This window comes from Erpetoichthys calabaricus, chromosome 6, assembly GCF_900747795.2.
Source record: "Erpetoichthys calabaricus chromosome 6, fErpCal1.3, whole genome shotgun sequence".
NCBI classification, from domain to species: domain Eukaryota; kingdom Metazoa; phylum Chordata; class Cladistia; order Polypteriformes; family Polypteridae; genus Erpetoichthys; species Erpetoichthys calabaricus.
In genome coordinates, this window is record NC_041399.2 from 72007342 (window position 1) to 72031337 (window position 23996).

A 23996-nucleotide genomic window follows, 5' to 3' on the forward strand; every position below is an offset into this window, starting at 1 on the left:
GAAGGATCCTAAAATCCTTCCCCTGCCCATCTCACTGTCTGGTCTCGTATTCCTTGTGTCTGTGGTTCTCTGTGTGAATGAAAACCTTCTAATGTTTGTACAATAAACAAATTTCTGCCAGTGTTCATGTAGCCAGGATTTCACTTTAGAAAATTAAAGTTGTTTCGACAGTTATCACATCTTCATCTTGGTTTATCAGTTTTTATTTTGTACAATATTACCACACATTACAAAGAAAGGACTACCTTCTGAACACAGTCTAATACACCTGATGAAATGAACCACATCTTTTCCATCTATAATGTAAGAACCTTTATGCCATGCCCATTACATGTTGGTCAGCTTGTAGACCTGAAGTTGTGGCCTTCTACTTTTCAACTCAGCCACTGAGTGGTAAAATAAGTAACAAGCCTCCTAGCTAAGGTCTATATAGCTAGTGGTATGGTCAGTGTATAGAGATGTAATCTGCATGTAAAATAACTTTGTTCAATGACTAAAATAATACTGTTTACCTCAGATGATAATAGAAAGTATAAAAATAACATTGCTGACACTTCCCGGAATCTCAATTGCGTCGGACAGTATTCCTGTAATGATTTCTCTTTGCATTTCTCAGGCGGTGGGAGGAGAATTTGATGTTGCTACTCCTACTCACATTATGTTTTGGGTCCATATTAACACCAAGGGATTATGATAAAAGACATGGAAAGTGAAAGCAAAAGTTAAAAAAATAACAGATCTTTTTCCACAACAGAAGAATGGAGGGGTGCAAAAGCCAACCACATAACTTTAAAACCACACAATTAAGATCCATGTAATTAGTGGGCATGCCTGCCGTACATTACTTTCCACTGCATTCAATCTCTCAGCGGATTTGCAAAGAAATTTATTGTGCTGCAATTCAAAAACAGGCTGTCTAAGGTTTTCTACTAATTCTGAGTAATTGATTTTTTGTACTGTGTTGGACCTAATCCTCAGAAATCTGGATATCTACCCCCCCACAGAGATATATTCACCACATCTCTAACAAAAGCAGAACAGTCAGGAGACGCTGGTGTTCATTTTAATGCTTTGTCGAAATGCTGTGGGGCATAAATGCCCATTTATTTGTTGATTGTGCTTTTAACCTGTTAAACATCATACAGACCTATTCAACAAATGTGTTTAGACTGATTTTCCGGTAGGATAAGAGCATACCCTATTGTCATGGGATTTTAATGATATCCTCCTTGTCTTTGCTGATCCAAGTCTTTTATGACATTTCCTTGCATTAAATGTATGGCTTCCTGTAATGCAGCTCATCATTGAGATTAATTTGTTGCCTACAGCTCTCACATTGGATAGTTATAGATGATAACCCAAACTTGTCTATGAGCTACAACATACTAAAGCAGTGTCTCATGATCATTCGTTTTCAGTCCAGGCCAATTACAAATTAACTGGAACACATTCAAAGCTTTACAACATGCCCAACAAAAACATATGTTTAAAGCCTGTTCTATTGCCTTCAGGTGTTCAGTGTGGAATCTGATGTCTTTGAATGTTAACAGTAAATCTGGTTCCCATCCTGGTTCAAATTATGAAAATTTCTCCACAAATATGATTGTACACTGCATTGTAATAGATGAAAAAAGAAAGTGTATGAGCATTTTTTGTTACCTTACAGAATTTATCCTTGTATAGAATCAAGTCAAGTCAAGTCAAGTCGGGGAGCATGCACTGGTATGGTGCGTTGCCGCACCCACTACACGACGAAACAACTCAGAATCCCATTTTGCAACCCCCCTAGGCAGACACGCGGTCTACTCCTTCCCTCTGGAAATGACCCTCTATCTGCTGCAACCAGGTGTTATGTGGGCGACCCCCTTGGCCTGGTCCAGCCACTTGGGTCTCAGGCAATGAGGATCTTACGAGCTGGATCACCCTCGGGGAAACATGCCACATGGCTGTAGTGCTGTAACTGACGCTCCCTCACAATGCAGGTAATGTGCTTCATTCGGGACTCCATGAGCAACTGCTCATTCAACACAAAGTCAAACCAACGGTACCCAAGGATTTTCCGGAGAGACACAGTACCAAAGGAGTCCAATCTTCGTCTCAGGTCACTGTATAGTGTCCATGTCTCGCAACCATATAGCAAGACAGGAAGTACCAGGACTCTAAAGATTTGGACCTTCGCCCTTTTGCATAGATATCGGGAGCGCCACACACCCCTTTCCAGTGACCTCATGACCCCCCATCTCTCTCAATCCATCTACTGACTTCATAGGAAGAGTCACCAGAGCTGCTGGACCCCACAATCTTGCCCAACACCCAGTCCATACAAGCATTGAACAGAGTAGGAGCAAGAACACACCCCTGATGAACCCCAGAATCAACTGGGAAAAAAGCAGAGGTCCTGCCTCCACTTTACACAGCACTCACAGTACCAGGGTACAGGCCAGCCATGATATCCAGCAACCTCAAGGGGATCCTGCGAACCCTCAGGATGTCCCACAGGGCAGCTTGATCAACTTAGTTGAACGCTTTGCGAAAATCGACAAAGGCTGCAAAGAAACTCTGCCGATATTCGCGTTTGCGCTCCACGAGAAACCTCAGTGCCAGGATGCGGTTGATGGTAGACTTCTTAGGAGTAAAACCAGACTGTTCCAGTCGCTGGTAGGTGAGCAAGTGATCACAGATCCTATTGAGGACGACCCTAGCAAGAACCTTACCAGGCAAAGAAAGCAGTGTTATCCCCCTGTAGTTGCTGCAATCTAGCAAACTCCTCTGGTCATGGGTGACTTCAATGCAGCCACTGGCACTAACAGGGCTGGCTATGAGGATTGTCTCTGTCCCCATGGGTCTGGTGACCGTGGTGAAAGTGGCTCCATGTTCCTTGACTTTGCAAAAAGTCAGGGGCTACGAATCGCTGGATCCTGGTTCCAGTGCCTAGAACCACATTGTTGGACTTGGTACTCCAATACTGGTGGTGCGGTGAAGGAGATTGATCACATCCTCGTGGGTAGACGCTGGAGGCTCTTGTAAAACTGCAGGGTCTACAGAAGTGCCCTGTTTGTGAATTCTGACCACAGACTTGTTGTTGCTACTCTTAGGATCCAGCTTAGGTCCAGTAGGTTACCACCTACTAGGAAAATGAGCCTGGACTTGGCCAGACTCCAAGATCAGGCTGTTTCTAATGAGTTTGCATGCAGTTTGTGTAAGGAACTTGCAGATATGGGTACGACTGCCGATCCTAATGTGATGTGGGAGACCTTCCCTGACAAGACCCTGAAGGTTGCTGAGGGTTGTGTTGGTGTTAACGATGTACCCAGATGGAGGTGTTACATCTTGCAGGGCACCCTGGATATCATCGAGAGGAGTCGCAGCACACAGCTCAATGGTAACTCTGGTCTGTACTGGGAACTGAGAGGGATGGCTGCGAGGGCTCTGAGGGCAGATAAGGAGGCGTTTGTTAGAGGAATCTGTGAGCAAGTGACACACCATCTGTGGTCTGTTGACCCACGTCCTGCTTACAGAGAAATTGAAGCATTACGCACATCTAAATCTGTTCCTAGGAGAGTCGCAGTCAGGGCAGCTGATGGAATGGTCCTTACGGATGATACTGCAGTTGTGACCCACTGGGTTGGCTACTTTGAGCAGTTGTTCAAAGCTGATGCTCCGGCTAGGACGTTGGATATCTCTGGGTTCACAGTTCTTGAAGCTGATTCTCCAATTAGCTGTGAACCACCCAATCTCACTGAGATTGCACAGGTGGTGAACCAGCTGAGGGGGGGAAAGGCTGTAGGAATCTGTGGTATCCGGGGTGAACTTCTCCAGGCTGGTGGTAAGGCTGTCCTCCTGGCATTGCAAGCAATCTTTGCTTCCATTTGGGAGACTAGCATCATCCAAACTGACTGGAAAATGGGACTTGTCGTCCCTATCTGGAAAGGGAAGGGTGATCGGCGGGATCGCAGAAACTACAGGGGGATAACACTGCTCTCCGTGCCGGTTAAGGTCCTTGCTAGGGTCGTCCTCAATAGGATCCGTGATCACCTGTCCTGGTTCAAATTATGGAAATTTCTCCACAAATATGATTGTATACTGCATTATAATAGATGAAAAAAGAAAGTGTATGAGCATTTTTTTACCTTACATAATTTATCCTTGTAGAGAATCCAAATACATTTATTTATATGGCCAATGCCTTTATCCAAAGCAACTTACAACATTTGAGATACAATTGGTTATATTTCTTTTCTTTTTCCAGTTAGAGCATGGGCAGGTGAAGTGACTTGCTCAGGGTCACACAGTATCAGTGACAGGAGTTGAACCCACAACCTCAAGGTTTGAGGTCCAAAGCCTTAATTACTGCACCATGCAATGTCTCACAGTTTTGTGTAAAGAACTATGCTTTTTTAGTCACAGACTATAAAAATAGATTTGTCCTAGTATAACTGCAGCAATTAGGGGAAATTTATAAGGTGTGTGTTATTATTGTCATGTTTAATGTTAGTTTTCTTTAGTGTTACTTTAACACCATTCATGATTTTTCTACTTTCTAGTTTTTAATTTTTGTTCACATTTCTAGTTTTGATTAAAAATTGGTTTGACTTAAAATTCTGACTTTGGCTTGTGATTGACTATACCTCCCAGTCATAAGGCATCCTTGTTTTGGCCTGTCCTTTTAAGTGGAAATTAGGGACCAGAGTTGTGAGAATAAATTAAGACAGCTGGCAAGAAAGGACAGAGCCACCTGTACTTCCTTAGAAGACTGGCATCCTTCAACATCTGCAGTAAGATGCTGCAGATGTTCTATCAGATGGTTGTGGCGAGTGCCCTCTTCTACGCAGTGGTGTGCTGGGGAGGCAGCATTAAGAAGAAGGATGCCTCACGCCTGGACAAACTGGTGAGGAAAGCAGGCTCTATTGTTGGCATAGAGCTGGACGGTTTGACATCCGTAGCAGAGCAACGGGCACTCAGCAGGCTCCTATCAATTACGGAAAATCCACTACATCCATTAAACAGTGTCATCTCCAGACAGAGGAGTAGTTTCAGCGACAGACTGCTGTCACTGTCCTGCTCCACTGACAGACTAAGAAAATCATTCCTCCCCCAAACTATGCGTCTCTTTAATTCCACCAGAGGGGGTAAACGTTGAACATTATTCAAGTTATTGTCTGTTTTTTACCTGCATTTTTTATTACTCTTTAATTTAATATTTTTTGCTGCTGGAGTATGTGAATTTCCCCTTGGGATTAATAATCTATCTATCTATCTATCTATCTATCTATCTATCTATCTATCTATCTATCTATCTATCTATCTATCTATCTATCTATCTATCTATCTATCTATCTATCTATCTATCTATCTATCTATCTATCTATCTATCTATCTATCTATCTATCTATCTATCTATCTATCTATCTATCTATCTATCACACTCTTGCCTGAATGTCCTGTCATCAAGGACACATAGAAATTAAATAGAATCACCAGGAAGAGAGAGTGTAGAGGAACAAGCAAGGATTGAAACAAAGAGATACCAGAGATAAGGCCAGAACTGTAGTAAGAACAAAAACAAGGTTGGGGGAAAATAAATATAAGATTAAAGTGCAGCAAAATGATTTGAAAAGGTACTCACTAAGCTGGAGACTTGAATAATCTATCTGGATGCTATTTATAACATTGCGGAATTACATAATAATCGCGAGTCTGAGTTGGTGTGTCTCTAATAACTGCCTGGCACATAGGTCCAGAATTATGACATCAATAGAAAAACAACCTATTGTCATGGGGAATTCCTCAATAATTTTACATTTTTTCAAAATGACTTTCCATAGAAGAAATAACTAATATCTACTATTCCTAATTTTCAAAAGCAAATAAGGAGAGCCTTAACTTCACAAAGAAAACTTTAATTTAATCGTTTCAAAATACATTAAAAACTACATTGAATGAGGCCACTGTAAGTGGTTTCCAAGTCTTCCTTTGGGATTTAAAAGTCCACAGTGGTGCCCTTAGAGTTGGGAAGATTAATTTAGGCAAGTACTCATCCTGCAGTTTAGGAAATAGCTAAGGTCTCATCTTTATTTATTTTGTCACCTTTTGAGTTTCATTTTTTGCCTTAGTTTCTTTATTTTTGAACATCACTTTATTGATTATTCTATATTTATTCATGTTGATCATGTAGTCATGTGTTCCTCATGTTATGAACTTTGACCCCTTTATGCTGAGCCTAAAGTGATTGGGTCTCCTAACACTGCAAATGTGGGCTCACCCCTTAAGACTATTGTGTATAAGCCTGAAAAAGCCACAGGGCTACACTGTGATATTATTAGAATCTCCTTTTCTTATTAGTTCTCTCTTGTATTTCTGGATTTCACTCTATAAATGTTAGTTTCTGACTTTTTTGATGGGCTTTCAGTTTCAGGCTTAAGAATTTTAATTACTGGTTCTTGGTTTGGGTTTGTCTGCTTAAGTTTGCCTTTAATGTATATTCATTCTTGGTTTTTGGTTTTGTTCTTCCTTGTCCTTGAATTTCTGGGAAATACATCTTGAAATACAAAGAAGCATTGTTTGTGTTTTTCTTGTTTTTTTCATAGTTCTCTTGTCTGTTTCTGATTTTTTAAATTAATTATGTTAATCTTTATATCTTCCAGATAAATACAGTACAGAAGAAGCTAAATAGTATGACATTCTAGTGTAAATCTCAGTAACAAAAAATTAAAAAAGGTCTGTTTAATTTGAACTACAAGCAGTCCCAAATATCACTGAAACAATTAAAAAATGTAATCATTAACCACACTAAAACCTTCATCCTCACCCACAACAGAGAGATTTTTTAATAAAATGAGACAAAAAAGAAGAGAAAAAGAAGACATGCTCTGTTACACAGCCCGTTATTGATTAATACAATAGGAGTTTGGCAGGGAAACAAACAGGAAAACCACAAAGTTGATTGAAAACAACATTAATATAACCTTTCCATGTTCTTATGAAACTCTGTACAGTTCCATGTAAAAATAAATATTTTTTCTAGCTTTAGATAATTTTCCTATTGAGTTAAGGAGGGTGTGATAAGATTTTTCCAATTGAGGAGAATTAGTTGATACACTAACAATGTAGTGTAGGAAATAATGGTCAAGTTGTCACTAGATAGTCTAAATTCATCTGGAATAATTCCAAAAACTGTAATACCACATTATCTGATATATAATAAAAGATCTGTTCCCAAAAAGGCTATAATTTTGGACAATCCCAAAACATATGCCCAAGCACAGCATTGGCCCTTCTTTAGCTTGACCTATGTAGGACATTTTGGAATAAGGTTCACTTTGGAATAAGTGAATAAGGTTCACTTTGTCGTTAGGCTTCACTGGGTCCTTGAGCCTTAGTTTTTGGAAGTGAAACCTTGTTTTAAGTTTTGAGAGCCAGGCAGGAATCATAACAGGTGGAATGAAGAAAGGTCAAAGAAAAGATGGAGAGAGAGAGGTGAAGAAGCAAGAAAGAGGATATTGGAAGAAACAGTAAGAAAGAGGGGGTGGTGCAGTGGTAGCTTCCCAGGTCCTCCCTGCGTGGAGTTTGCATGTTCTCCCCGTGTCTTTGTGGGTTTCCTCCGGGTGCTCCGGTTTCCTCCCACGGTCCAAAGATGTGCAGGTTAGGTACACTGGCGATCCTAAATTGTCCCTAGTGTGTGCTTGGTGTGTGGGTGTGTGTGTGCCCTGTGGTGATGCCCTGTCTATTGGAATGTCACATGCAATGCATTTTATTAATAAAAATGTTTGTGATGTGGCATCTTTTGGAATGAGAGAGACATAATAACTGGACACACAGACAGACAATCATCCTTTGTTAAAGTTCATTATAATATGCACTATGGACTTCCTGGAAGTAGCAATGATGGAGAGAATGTAAACACAACTTTGTGCCATTATGAACAATGCTACACATTCTCTCTTAAACACAGTAATAATGAGTACTTTCAGATAACAAATTATTCAGCAGAAGTGTCTCAAGAAACGCTACTGGGGCTCCTTAATACCAACAGCAATAAGCTTACAAAATGCCTCACTGTAGTTGTGACTGCTAAGTCAGAGGTTTTCTTTCTTCTTAATTTTCTTCCTTTTTAGTCCTAATGTTGTGTGCTCAGACCAACAGACAGCTAGTATCTATCTATCTATCTATCTATCTATCTATCTATCTATCTATCTATCTATCTATCTATCTATCTATCTATCTATCTATGTAATGAGTGTCTGTAAAAGTCAAATTTCCCCCTATTTGAAATGTAAAATGAGAAATACAAATATTTATATTAAGTTATTTATGCGTTTCATGTTTGTGTGTTCATGTTGATATTTATAGAATTCTGCTGTGTAAACGGTCATTATATGTTTAAATGTAAACTGCCTTTAATATATTTACATGTTTTTAATGTTGTAATTTGTCTTTATTTTATTTTGTAATATTCCCTTATAGCCCATACAGTGTGGTTAATAAAAAGACATAGAAAACAGTAATAAACATTCATAAACCATCAGTTAGAGAGTTGACCATCATTCATTTAGGGTGGCCACTTTGTGGGCATCACTACTACCAAATCTGTATTATTTCAAGGTAGGCCACCAAAGAAATGGTAACTTGTTCATGGTCTTTTATATTTCACAATTTAATGCACCTTGATCAGTTAGCCTCTTGTATTAATAAGGCATTAGCTATCCTTATTTGGCATCTGGGATAGGACAAATTATGATGAAGATCTAGCCCCCTCAATAGGGAACAGCTCAGAAGGTTTAGGAAGTGTGGAGCTATGGTGTGATACTCAGCTCTCTCACACTCATGAGAGTTACATTGAAAAAAAGCAGCTCTGTATTAACATCTAACAGTACTAACTGCTAGTGTGTTTGGTACTGTATTTGCTTGCTAATAATTATAAATCTAATTGATCAACATGGAGACATAGAGTTTTTTCACTATTCGTTACATTGATTCTTGGTTAATCCTGTTTAATGTTTGGGGATGAGAATAAAGCAGTTATGATTCAATGACTGACAACAGGCAAGAGTTATTTGTTACCATGTGGAATAAGGATGAATATTTTTTCTTTACTGTAACAATACTGTGATCTCTACATTGATTATGGAAATGTTGTTCAATTAAACACTATTTTTTCTCAAAACAATAATAGTTAAGTATAAAAATCATAAAGAAAGTAATCAAATCTGGCTCTTTAAACTTTAAAGAAGATTTATTATCTTACAGGAACATAAAAGTCATCTGGCAGTACCGAATGTGTTCCAAAGAGTTATTATCTTTGCATGCAACACTGGATAGTTGCACTTGAATGAATGTAAAGCACATGGAGAGCTGATGTGGTAGCAAAAATAGTTCACTTGTTGTTAAGAATCTTTGTGGCAAGGATAGTACATACATACCTGCAGTATTTTGCAGGCAATGTTAGTTTATGGAAGAGGTTTTGGTAAGGGTCAGGATGGCAATACAATGCAGTAAGTATAGAATAGGAATCAAGAAGTAAAAAGAACCAATGGTGCTCCTTCCATTATCTTGTCATGGTGTTCTGATCCTTTAAGGCCAATATTATGTCAGGAATTGCACGAACACCAGAAGCCAGTAGGGGAGCTACTAGCCTGGTATCCTTAGTCCAGATGGAGGCCTGACCTTAATATGGAGGATGTTTCAAGACTGAAGGTGACTTTGGTAGCAGTCATGGGCTGGGATTTAAAAGGCTATTCTTTTCAGAGCAACATTAAGCTTGGAGTTGAGACAAGTATTTATCTGGTGGAAGGAAGAGAGACTAGGGCGAGTAAAAAGAGGGTATTACAGGTGAAACAGAAGTGTTATTTACCAAGCTTGACAAGACCAAGTGCAACTAGAGCTCAATCTTATAAGAAGGGACCCAAAATTTGTTTAGACAGGACCAAGAGGCAAGTCAGTTAAATGTTTTTACTTTTTCATACTTTGTTATGATTTGGCATATAGCATACTCCTTATTCAAATTTATTTTGAGTTGCTGACACTTTTCTCATTACCTTTCTCATTTTGCCCTAATGTTTGGATATATGAAGTAATCATATTTATTATTAGTTATATTAGTAAAGTTATATTATTAGTTATATAATTTCTCTTTGGATTAAGTGTTATTTATTTTATTAAATCTCGGTGATGTTTATTTCTGCTTCGTTGGCCCCAAATTTCACCAACATGATTTCACCAACATGATGCTTTAAAAGCACATTCTTATTCTTATTCTCCGGTTCTTTTATTTATGTTTCATTTAATAAAACACCTTTGTTTAACCTGCTCTGGGTTTCCTTGAAATCATTCTGTGTTTGGGACAACTTAAGAACGCCCTCGCCAGTTTTTAAGGATCAGTCTATAGTGTAAAAGTATAGTTGGGTAAATAAAGTGATTAGCATTTTACCTTATTATTTTATTATTTTTTTTAAATCAAATATATTTGTAAATGGAATTACTTGGTATGATTATTCCACAGATACAAGATGAGAACTCATAGCTATGGCACACATCACGATGCTTTGAGTTGCTGTTAGGTTGTGACTGCCATGGCATTTTTCACTTAGGAAAGTTAGTGAGAGTAAAGAATTTTTGGATGTGAATATATATCCCATTTGAGCATTTTGATTTTTCCTAAAATTATATGATTTTGCTCAAATGTGTTCATGTTGTTTAACTTTACTAATGCCCTATAGTGCTTGATCAAATCATGATCAAATTTGCTAATCTTATTGCAATTCTAAAATACGAGAAACCTTTCGATTTTAACCAAAATCAGTACAATGAAAATCTTTTTTATTGAATATGTATACTGCGTTTAGTAACCTTCAAATGTCCCCTTTCAAAATTATTTTTGGTACGAAATTAAAAGCTTGAACAAAATTGTATTAATGCTTCCAGCAATTTAAGGCCCGAGAGAACTGCTAATTAACGTTCAGATTTAGGCTCTAACTATTACATAAGGACTAGACCTAGCAGCACAGAGGGTTGTGGGTTATTGGGAACAAAAATGGTACAACATTTGTACCGGAAAAGGTCCTGGTACCATCATGATTTAAGCAGAGATTATATCTTTTTTCTTGCATTCATTTTTATTATTTATTTTTTACTGCTTTAACATTGCATGGTGACAATGATGTCATTGTGGCTCCATTTGGGATTTTAATTTCAAATGACACCATCCATTGTTGGTTGAATGTCCTTTGTGCAGACATACATTGACATTACAGGGTGTGATCAGGAAACAAATCTAAAGGAATATAGAAATAATTCTAAATTAAATCTAAATTTAATATAGGTTTTGTCAGACATTTTATATAAAAATAAACTCAATTATGCTGTATTATCATCTGAACTTGGGTTTGACTTTCTTTCTAAGGAGAGAATGTTAATTTCCCTGGCAATTTAATTAATGTTTTTTTTTTTACCAATCTTTTTCCTGACTTTGAGCTGTTTTGTTCCTTTTGATTTTTTTTCTGATCTCTCTGTTCAGCTCTATCTATGTTACCCTTCCTATTTTTGCACTAAAATCATTCCGCCTCAGTCTAGTTCTTTTACATTTTTAATCCAACCTTTTTTGAACATATGAAAATGTTTATCAAAGAAAGAGAGAGGAAAACTCACATTGCTAATCACTGCTTTGTACCAGTGTAAGCAGACTGAATAGCTCCTTTTTTGTGTTACTTTGGCTTTTCCATCTTTCACCTCTCTTTACCATTTGATGCATTAATACCATTATTTTTCATTATTTTTGAGATTTTTAATTTTGATTGCTGGCATCCCAAGAAGATATTCGATATTAACAAATTGTCAAGTATTACTACTCTACATAGTCCTGCTCAAAGATATACTGCACATTAACATTTTTAGTCAAGTGTTTTGTGTGTTAACGTGCCATATGTCCAGTTCCTTTACTTATCAGTAATGAAGTCTGAACACTTGTATAACATCTTGTCAAAGACTTGGATTTTTTTAGTGTAAAATGTGGTATGATCATTTTGTAATAACTCTTGCTTGACAATTACCCAATAAATAAGTGTCCAATCAATATAGCCATAATTGTCCTGTATTAAAAATTACATGTTAATATTTCTTCATCATCCACAAATAATGCACTTTGTTTAATCTATCTTTAATGTACTCTCTGTTATGGGTACTTGTAATTTCAAATGGAAGGTGTTGCATAAAGCAAAAACAAGAACATTTTCATAAAGAAATTATACCAGAAATATTTCAAGGATTAATGAAAACTAAAAATAAAATTTGTTATTCCATTCCTCCTATGCAGGGAAGTAGTTCTGTAAAACTTTTTTAAACTGACTTTAGCAAGGACATAGGTTTAATGGGACAAAGGTAAGCCAACAAAGGTTTACAAGACATGTGCACAGTACTGACAGTATGTCTATTACTCTCCCTTGTAAATGTAAACCTGTTTTTATCCTAGTAAAGACTAAAAACTCATAAATCAGCTGGTATAGTTAAAGAGAAAAGAATCATAAGATCACAAAAAGACTTAATATATTGTATGGGCTAGGATAAGATCCAGCGTTATCTATGCACCAGTATTACTCATCATCTTTTGCTTGCAAAGATCAGGAAACAAATCAATATTATAACACATCCCACATAAAAGACATATTTTTTACAAAATATAAAAGAAAGTGAAAAGAAAAAAATAGTTAAAAAAAATTCAAACCTAAATCATATGCAAATCCTTTTTGTTCTAAAGAAGCAAGTAAAGTCCCATATGGCAACTTGTTTGAAGAATTCTGCTTCTCAGTGTAGAAGGTTCTACTATATAAACATAATCTAGCAGCCCCTTTTCTTCTAAAGGAAAGTCCCATATGACTCTTGCTTGCAGAGTCTTGCTTCATTATGTATAGGTTCCATCATACATAACAAACATAATTAGATGACCAGCGTGTTTTGGGATTCTCTTCATTCCTTCCTCAGGGCAAACTAAATGAATGTTGCTACATATATAACATGTCTCCCAAAGAAGATATTATCAAAGAAACTAAACTAACTCATAAAGTAAGCAGTACACAAACTACCTACCACCATCTCATTCAAAGCAAATAACATACAGTATTCTTGCTCCTTTTATTAAAAGCATTTGAGTTCATTAATCTCTTTAAGGATAACAGGTGCTAATTATTCATAATTTAAAAGTCCAATTACCTTCCTGCTGCATTAAATACTTATCAGAAGCACCACCTCTTGCAAATGTTCTAACAATTTCTAATACAAATTTCAATTTTTCCACCCTATGACCCATAGTTATGAACAGATTAAACACTGGATATTTGACCAGTCTCTTTCTAAAAATCTTACTTTTGTGCTTATTAATCATGCACATACAACTGTTGATTGTGTTCCCACATAAAGCTTTGGACAAGGGCAAATCATATATATATATATATATATATATATATATATTATATATATATATATATATATATATATATATATATATATATATATACTATCATGTTAGTACCTCAGTTTGACCTGTGTGTATAGTTTGAAAATGTGTTTTTACACATGGGTGCAGAGTCAGTCAATGAGTACTGATTGTACAACCTGCCCATTATCTCCAATGTCCACAGCTCAGATAATGAGAGCAACACACCAGAAAAAATTAACAAATGAATCACTAATAAAAAGTTGCAGTGCATTGTTTTCAAATTAGTAAAGAATGGTGGAGCTTTGCCAGTCACAGAAGACACCAAAAGAGGGTGCTTCAGCAGGTGCAACACAAGCTTCTCACCAAAAGGAGCTGCTGTGGTACAAGCAGAAGTAGCCACTCACCTAAGGTGACATTGTTAATTAAAAAAAAATATAGATACTGTATACTGTATATATATGCATGTGTGTATATATATATATATATATATATATATATATATATATATATATATATATATATATATATATATATATACATACAGTATATATATTTGTCACACATGTGCACATAGGAGACAGAAGAATCAAAAGAAGGTAATTCCACACCAGGTCAGGGGGTGGTGGGGTGCAGTAAACTTTCTCTTTTATCTCTGCAGACCAGACATTGGAAATTCTGCCTGATTCCAACAACGTCACTTCCAGTTCCGCCCCGACTACGATACTTCCGGTTCCGGGCCAAGAATGCCACTTCCGGTCCCACCCCCAGATGATGTCACTTACGCCAAACTGTTTTAAAAGCCAGTCATCCTCCATTTGTACTCAGTTCTGTTGTTGGACTCAATCTGTACACTTCTGTTACTTAATCTTCATATCTGCAGCCTTATTCAAGTATACGAGGGGCTGCCCCAAACCTCCTTTATATGATTCAAGTGTAGACTTTCAGCATTAATTCAAACGGTTTAACAGAAATATCAGGGGCTCAGAAATATTTGAACATTTGACTGGCAAGCTGTACCAAAGCCAGGTTAGAGCAGGTCTCTCATTATTTCATTAACTATTAAGCAGGTAAAAGGTCTGGAATTGATTCCAAGTGTGGAATTTGCATTTCAAAGCTGTCACTGTGAACTCTCAATATGAGGTCCAGAGAGCTGTCCATGCAAGTAAAAACAGGCCATCATTAGGCAGAGGAAACAAAACAAACCCATCTGAGAAGACAGCAGAAACACGAGGAGTTTTCAAATTAACCATCTGGTACATCCTTAAAAAGAAGGAACACACTGGTGGACTCAGCAACATCAGAAGGTCTGAATAGCCATGGAAGACAACGGTACTGGATGATTTCAAAATGCTGTCCTTGGTGAAGAAGAACCCCTTCACGACATTTAGCCAAACCAAGAACACTCTCCAAGTGGTAGGCCTATCATTGCCAAAGTCTACATTCAAGGGAAGACTTCATGAAAGTAAAGGCAGAGGGTTTACCACAAGTTGCAAACCATTGGTAATCCTCAAGCATAGAAAGACAGATTAGACTTTGCCAGAAAACATTTTTAGAAAACTGCCCAGTTCTGGAACAATTTTCTTTGGACAAATGATATGTACCAGAATGATGGACAGAGAAGAGTATGGAGAAGATAAGGAGTGGCTCATGATCCGATGAATACCACATCATCTGTGAAACAGGGTGGAGGCAGTTGATCATGCCTGACTGCTAATGGAAGTCAGTCACTAGTGTTTACTGATGATATGACTGCTGATAGAACTAGCAGGATGAATTCTGAAATGTATAGGGCTACTGTATACTGTCTGCTCAGATTCAGCCAAATGCTGAAAAACTGATAGGTCAAAGCTTCGCAGTGCAGATGGAAAATAAGCCAAAATATACAGTAACAGCCAACCAAGTACTTTTCAAAGCAAAGAAGTGGAAGATTCTTCAATGACCAAGTCAATCAACTGACCTCAACCCATTTGGACATGCATTTCACTTGCTGAAGGCAAAACTGATGGCAGAAAGTCCAGCAAACAAACAGCACCAGAAGAGAGCATCAGTAAAGGCCTGGCAAAGTATCACTTGTGTGGAAACCCAGCACTTGAAGATTGCCATGGGTTCCAGACTTCAGGTAGTCATTGAATGTAAAGGATTTTCAACCAAATGTTGAAGAAGATAATTATATATGTGATTATGTTAGTTTGTCCAAATATTTTTGAGACTGAAAATGCGGGGTGGGGGTGGGGTTATGCAGAAAATGGCTGTCATTCCTAAATGACTAATATGATATTTTTGTTAAACTCTTTTAATTAAAGCTGAAAGTCTACACTTCAATCACATAATGATTGAATGATTGCTCTGTTTCAAATCCTTTGTGTTGGCACACAGAGCCAAAATTATGAACATTGTGTCACTGCCCAGATAGTTATGGACCTGACTGTATAAGTTTTTTTTTTTATTTTGGCTGTCATTTATGATTTGGTATTTTGCTGATCTTAAATATACACATTAATTAAAAGTGAAAAGGTTCTCAAAAATGTTTCACTTTATGTACTGTATTTAGCCCTGTTCTAGAAAATATTTCTAATATTTAATTATCACCTATTGCATTGTTTCCATTCTGAATTCTGTTGTCAGTAACAACAATAAAACAACTTTCTTTTGCTTTATGACTGACCACCTTTGGAATATCAAAGCTAGGTTGCTGTTTTTGCTCGCCAGCTCTAAATCAATACTGTTTAGGTAAAAATGACCACATCAGCCTCCTTAACTGCAGGTTTTATACTGACCTGGACCTAATGGAAAATGGAGTCTGTTCAGCTGTTTACATGCTATCTTCTTCTGTAGAAGATTTAAAAACAGAAACAATGTAAGGCTATTGCAAGGAAAGTGATAACATAGAAAGTAACAACAGGACCGGGTGTGATTTCCCACTTGTCCACAAATGTGTGAAGAGTTAACTTATTCTTCTAATGTTTGCTTTAATTTCCTCAAGGCTACTAGAGGTTTATTGTCTTATTATTTTGTGATGCTGCCTTTTAAAGCCTAAATTATAAAAACGTTAAAAAAGCACACATCCACTTCACTACCATGAAAGTACTGTACAAATACACAGTGAAATGGAAAATAGTCCCACTCAACTGTATCCTTTAACATCTGCTTTAAATAAAATAATTAATCAAATTATGTATTAAATGAGTTCATGCCATCCTCTTGTTTACAGGTTTAGAACACTTTATCTGAATTTACTTGAATATACTACTGTTGCATAAGGCTGTATCCACCAGATCTAAATGACAGAAGCATTTAAAACTTTCAGAACTTTGTGTTTGTATAATCCACTTGAGCCAAAGCCTTACTTGAGTAATGAGGAATGAATATGTTCTCATCTGAAACCAAAGACTCATTTATTAGCTGTGAATTTAAAAGCAGAATATAACAGACAAAAAGAATCTTAAAACAAATACTGAAAAATTATATGGAGCCAGTCTAGGTTTTTTTTTACCATACCCTGCATTAACCATCTAATATTTGCACTGTTCTTAATCTTTGAGCTTGCTTTATCCTTTATGTCTAATGTTTTTGCCCCTGAGTTTTCCTTTTGGTTTCTGTTTTAACTATTCCATCTTATGCTTTATTTGATTACTTGTATTCTTTGTGGCTCTCTGAATCAAATGGTTCATAAAGTTGCATCAATTTCACTTTTAAAAACTAGACATGAAATATACCTGAATCTTCATGTTCCTACTTTGCTGAAAGCCAAAACTAAACTGAATATTTTTCCAGTTTTGCTGCTTAAAGTTAAAGGTTTAGATTTCAGTTAATTATTAATATGGATGTCCAGCTTAAATGATAGCGGAATACCTTAACTGAAAGAACATACTTAACCTAGTATTCACTATATGATGCAAACATAGTCTCCTAAATGAAAGGATCAGGATAAAAGCAATGTGATCAAAGGATAGGTAAAGCTCTACACTTTCAACCACAAGAATTTCACCTCAGACTCCAGCAACGGCTTACTGTAGAAACCTCAGCACCATTCATGCAAATGATCTTACTGTAGAAATGTGGAAGGATATACTGTATATTATGGACTTGTGAATCAATCTGGGTGAAAGTTTCAACAAAGTATTTATGAAGTATTTGATAATCGTCTCTGTTTCATTACAATATCTTTCAGTCTAGATACTAATAATGAATGTTCTTTTATTGTATTTTGATTTGATGTATTTCTAGCCTAATTATTAACATCATCATTTCCTTTAATCTCTTGACTTGTAATATCTGCTGCATTTCTTATTTCAATTGCTGTTGATTTCCACTCTTGCTTAACACATTTACTATTAGCAAAATTATGCCTAATTGTTTGGCTTGCTAAAGACTTAAGTGAACATTTTATTACTAGCTGAGGTAACTAGAGACCTCTTTTGCAAAAATTGTAGTTTCAGATTTCAACTTGCTTTGACATGGAAAGAATGGAATGCTAGAAGAAAAATATTATTGTGATCCTAACCATTACCTCCTCCACACTGATTCTCAGCACAGGCACCCCACAGAGTGGTGTGCTGAGCCTCCTGCTTATTGTTCATCTATGACTGTGTGACTAAACACAGTTCAAAGTCCATTATTCTTTCTGGAGATGTGTCATGTTTTTGATTTTCATATTTTCAAAAAGAGTTATTTTAATTTTATAGAGAGATTTTATTTATGCACTACATTTCTCACAATGCCCATTGTTTCATCTCCATATCATGGAAAGTAATTTTTTAATCTCTCAGCCCTCTTTAATTTGCCTTTCATGACTGGTCTATTTACAACAGTCACTCACTTTAAAGTTTCCAGTGCTATGCTGTGTACAAAGAAAGGCAGAAAAAAGAAGTAAGCCTACCTAATTTCATTCTCCAGAAAGGCAGAATGTAGTCAATGAAAACACTTTGTGCACCAATGACTTTTAATTTCTGCTGATATTACAAAAACGTTCTATTCATTCACAATTAAAAAGACAGTTTGTAATGACTATTTAGGTAATTGTAATTGCCTAATATTTTTCTGGTGTCTGGTATTTCAGAATGTAGGATCAGAACCTTCATCTCTATCATTATATGTAACAGAAACTGAACACTATGCCTGCCTGCTGCATTCACTACAACCAATCGGAGAAAAATACTACATTTGATTTAACAATCTAAGCTGTTCTGTTTTCATTTGTATATTTAAATCTTTTTCTGTTCGTAATATTCAACAGCCTTTTCTCCAAATTCCCGTGTCTTGTATGTTATACATTCAGAAATTTGTTTAATCCATTTTAACGATTTACCAGTCAAAAAAATCGAAGCAATCCCTATCAAACTGTGATATGACACATATTGCATCAGTAGGTGGGGCTGTTACATTGTGCGAATCATCTCAAGGGTCTAAGTTCTTTTGAAAACAGTCACCATTGTGCATTTCTCTTCACTTCTTGGATTTTTGAGAATGAATGATTAATAATAATACTTTTCAAAACTGTTAAAATTAATAAAAATTCAAAACCTGCTAAAAATCCGACAAACATCATAAAAAATAATAAAACAAAAGGACAGACTTACTGTATCTACTGTTATGTGCTATTTGTTGATTTTTCATAAATGGAAAAGAAATAAATTAACACTATTAAGGATACTTTTAAATCAAATTGCTCCTTTTAGTACTCCCTTTCATATTGACTAGAGTTTTAATGCATTACATACTACAGTGATACGTTTGGGATGACATTGATGTTAGCAAATGTTTTGAAAAATGATATCCTTTCAACCACTTCGGTAAAAAGCATTTGAACGATTAGTGAGCGTGGAATACTATCTCACCTATCCCTCAATATCTGTTCTATAGCAAACCCTTTAGCAAGAAGGTTATAATTAACAAGATTTACCCCTTGAGTAAGCTATCGCCATGTGCCAGATGGTTCTCTGCCACAGCTACAGTAAGTTTTAGCAGTTCTAGATCTACGGTGCAAAATTATTTTAAGCAAATCTTTTTAAAAAAACGATACAAAAAAACAAACAGTAACATGCGTCTGACAAAGGTAACAATTTTTTTGATTTGGGGCATAATTTTAAAACTTTGCAGGCTAAAATAACCGTTTTACAACACATTAATTGCATTACATTAAAGAATAGTTTGTGTAATCATCATGAATAAATGTTATATATAAAGTTATGAGTAATCATTTCAATTATATATACAGAAGAATTCTTATTCGCCTTGATATTCTCAGTACTACGTCGTACCTGGCCTCCGCTATACTGCCAGCCCTTCTTTGCAGCTGCTGTTGAATCCCATCCATCTTCCTCGGTTTTCAAGAAGTGCGTTGTCCCGCCTTTCCTTCGCGCTGATTGGTAATACTTTATACTCCAGCGCTAAGTCGCTCTTTCGTGAGCGGCTGAGTTAAATGTCATTCACAGGGTGGTCCCGCAAAGTTTTCATTGAGAAGGAGAGCTTCGAAGTCAGATGTGGAGCAAGGAAGCTACGACTAAGGATATGTGATAGCTGGGACAAGTAAGCAAGTGACTAGTCGGGGCTGGCCCGGGTAAAAAAAAGACTCGTATGTGTCTTTCTTGCTATTTCTCCGGCGACAGTGCGGCTACTGAATTCTCTCCCAGGACTGGGATTTATGGTAGACACCCGCGGATAATTTTGCGTGATTTATTCTACAAGTACAGCCAGAGAAGTGCATAGAAAACGCAGTTACAGGAGATGGCACTACTTACACTGTTCTGAGGATTTTAATCCGAAACTTCAGTAAGCAAGCCAATGATACGCACATAAGTGAGGTTTTATGGTTACATTTAAATGTTTCATGGCATTTTTGTTTTAGATCTTCTTGCCATCTTTAAAAAATGGGGCGTTTAAATCAATTTTAAACCTCTTGAAGTAGACGAGTACTGAAGGTTTCAGCTTTGCATAATGGCTTACCGCGGACTTGTCATCCGATGATGAGCTTCTATCAGCAAGAAAGATAACTGTCCGCAGGGCAATGCTCGGCTCTTGGCGGTCGGGACAAAGTTGGACCTGAAAGCTGGAAGGATTCACTGGCTACAGAATCGCGGACACTTAGAGAGAAGGCAGCAAGTGCCTCTTCAAACCTGTTGTTAATCCTTCGAGAAGGTAAAGGCGCTAGGAATGGCATCAGAAGTGGTGTGTGGGCTCATCTTCAGGCTGGTACTCCCGATATGTCTAGCAGCAGGTAAACGCCTTATCTTTCTTTCTTTCTTTCTTTCTTTCTTTCTTTCTTTCTTTCTTTCTTTCTTTCTTTCTTTCGGCCATGTACTGTATGTATTCATTTAACAGCTTACCTGATTTCAGTTGTTTTTGCATATTGCGACGACTTCAAAGTGACATGCTAATGTTTAATTTCTGTACATATTATAAAGATATGCTGATTTCGACACTGAATCTTTTACAATCTAAAAGAGTGTATTTTAGTATGATCCCAAATAAGGCAATGGTTTTACCTTAGTAAAGTAATTTTCTAATGGTTAATTACATTTGATTTTATATAAATTAAGCACTATTCGTTGCCCCGAGGTAGGACATATTTCACCACGGTTTAATCAGCCGGTATATCTTTGTGAGCTTCATCTCTATACCTTTTTCCTTAGCATTGTACCTTGACCGTCAAAACCAACAGCGTATCAATAACTCAAAAATGTTCGGAGCAAATACAGAATATAGCGATCAAAATAATAATGCTGTGCTAGTGGTAATGCTATTCAAAATCTTAGTGGAAACAGACTTTCTTAATCTATCTATCTATCTATCTATCTATCTATCTATCTATCTATCTATCTATCTATCTATCTATCTATCTATCTATCTATCTATCTATCTATCTGTGTGTGTGTCTATTACTTATAAATTACTACTCTACGGTATTGAGCACCATCTCTGCTTTTGGACAATACCAAAAAAAACGAGATACTTCTTAACACTGTAGATGTTACCACGGCGAATGGCTACAATATAGAATACTATTCTGAATGAAAATCCGATTATGTGTTTACAGTAGTTTAAAAAAAAAGCTTATAAGGATTCCTTTTTGCCACTGACACGCAGCGCTCACTGAAAGTAATTACCAAAATTAATGCGTTGTACCTTCCTGGCTTCAAGCAGGAGTTATGCGGTGCTACGCGTGTTCAGCTTTACGTAATTTTAAAATAAAACGCTGGATTCAAACTATAGTGTCAACATAAGAATAATTGACTGCTGTCTCAGACTGGAGTGTTTTTAGGACGATATAATAAAAACAATAAGTCGGCGCAGTTTACTTTCAATATGTACTTAACTGATTCTATTTACTGTGCCACATCGTGAAAGATGCATGCATACTTGAGCAAGACACAAGCATTGCGAATTTACGATTGCCCACGTTGCACATAGGTGTTAATTACTGTAACAGGATAAACACCATTGCAGACATCACGTACGTGTTGTAAGTATTTGACCCGTTATTATTGCTAGAATTGCAATAGTCCACTCGGACTGTTAACAGATAACTATTAAGAGAGACTCTTAACTTTGAATTATTGGCAAGTAATAACGAAAGCTGCTTGAAAATAAACCTTTTCATGAGTACATTGGTTATTTATGCATCGATAAGTCATCTAGCTGTCTTACTGGTTTATTTGATGTTCGTTTAATATGTTCATTCTGCACAAACGGAGTTTTACGTTTAATGTACATTTAGGGTAATTTAACTTTTTTCTTTTACCTTCTAAATCCCTTTCGTAGAGGTCAATTGCGCGGCCAGTCGGTTCCATCCGGGCAGATTTGGGCAGAAGGCACTAAGCAACCCTGGACAGAGGGCCACGACGCTCGGCAACGTGACAATTATGATGCATATGTTCAGAAATGTGGCCATTGCATATTTGCACGTTATGTTTTTTATTTTCATGTTTGATTCTGAGTACCTGGCTAAATTAAAGAAAAAAGTATCAACTCGAATGTAATATACTCAGTTGTACTCTGGTCATTAATCGTTTTATTTAAAATATCGCTGTATCGGCATATCACACTACAGCAACTTAGTTGAGAGGGCAAGTGTAATGAAAAATGGTTAATTTAACTGGAACTTTTGAATTTATCAGGAATTATACCAATTCTTTCTTTCTTTCTTTCTTTCTTTCTTTCTTTCTTTCTTTCTTTCTTTCTTTCTTTCTTTCTTTCTTTCTTTCTTTCTTTGACATTTTGACACTTTCATATTTTTATACCAGAGCCATCGAGCCCTGCTCTGGTGTCCGCAACCACATATCAGTAATTTTTTCAGGTGTGAAGGTGGATATTTAGGTGATAGTATGGAATAGGCTCCAAGGTTTTCCAAGTGCGTCTGTTAAAACGACGTCGGATAAAACGCCTTTACCATAATACGACTGTAATGATAATAATAATACAAATAAGGGCTAAGTACAGTTAATCTGTTAGTCACAAACTGCGACGTAAAAAGGGTATTTATAAGGGGTTTCTTTGTGGCACATGGCGATGTATCATATAAATACGTTATAGCCCATAGAATGTAAAGCTGTTCTAAAGTGCTCCAGAATTTAGAATGACGGGTGCGTATAAAGTGGAGAGTCTAAGATCGGCCTTTTTTGGCCCAGTTTATAATAAGCAGAGTAATAAATTTTATAGGTCTTAGCATTCACAAAGGTGAGCTGTTTGAGAAAGTGTCAAGGCTGGAAATACCCCGAGCAATACCATTCCAGTTAGAAAATTATTACTTTTGTATGAGTCAAACAAACGTTCACCACGTTCACATCCGTGAGATACTTTTTACCAAAGCATGTTTGCTGGTTGCTAGTCTTAAAAGTCATATACATTGTTTTTCTTTGTATAAAATTGCTATTTTTTCTTACCCTGTGTATATCAGAATGTGAAAATTTGTCTTGGGATAACTCATGAAGAAATAATACTTTTTAAATGGTGTAACGTATAGGATATATAACTTTTAACAGTTTAATGGGTTTGGATACATTTAATTTCTTTGTGCTGCTATGGTATTATTTAAGTAATATGAATTATTACATGCTTTTAAAACACATTGTATTAATATCTGTGAAATTAGTGTCATTTTTAGAAGCAGTTGCAAATAAAATTTATATCTTATTTTTTATTAATTGCTTAAATGACACATTCATTATAAAAATATGGAATTAACCAAAAGGAGCTGACATTAGAGGTAACACTTAAAGCTGGAATAACACCTGATGTTTTAAAATCATTTGGGAGACCACAGACCATTGAAGCAATGCTACTGTTCATTTACTATTATACAGTACTTCAAAATTGTATGCAGCATAACTGATAGAAAGCTGTGTGTTTAACCTTTATGTTATATTGACCTGAGTCACAGCTTCCTTTATCTGATTGAATAATAGATTTTGTTTTGAAAATGTAGATATTTCTTTTATTTTCTTTTTTCTTTCTAGCAGTTTTCACATACACTTTTAGGTAATAAATACTGTAGATACCGTAATTATTACATTTTTAAAAGTTTTAAATTACTATCAGAAATGTCATCTTGACAAAGAATGATAAAGAACAT

General features: G+C 36.4%; 1 protein-coding gene across 1 annotated transcript in view; it reads left to right on the plus strand.

Moving 5' to 3' along the window:
- The first annotated feature begins 19907 nt into the window (after positions 1-19907).
- The window catches only part of LOC114653397 (piezo-type mechanosensitive ion channel component 2), a 558353-nt gene continuing 554264 nt past the window's right edge, over positions 19908-23996 (plus strand). The window contains exon 1 of the mRNA XM_051928878.1: positions 19908-20642. Coding sequence (XP_051784838.1) covers positions 20579-20642 — 64 coding nt within the window. The 5' untranslated portion in view covers positions 19908-20578. The remainder of the gene's footprint in view (positions 20643-23996) is intronic.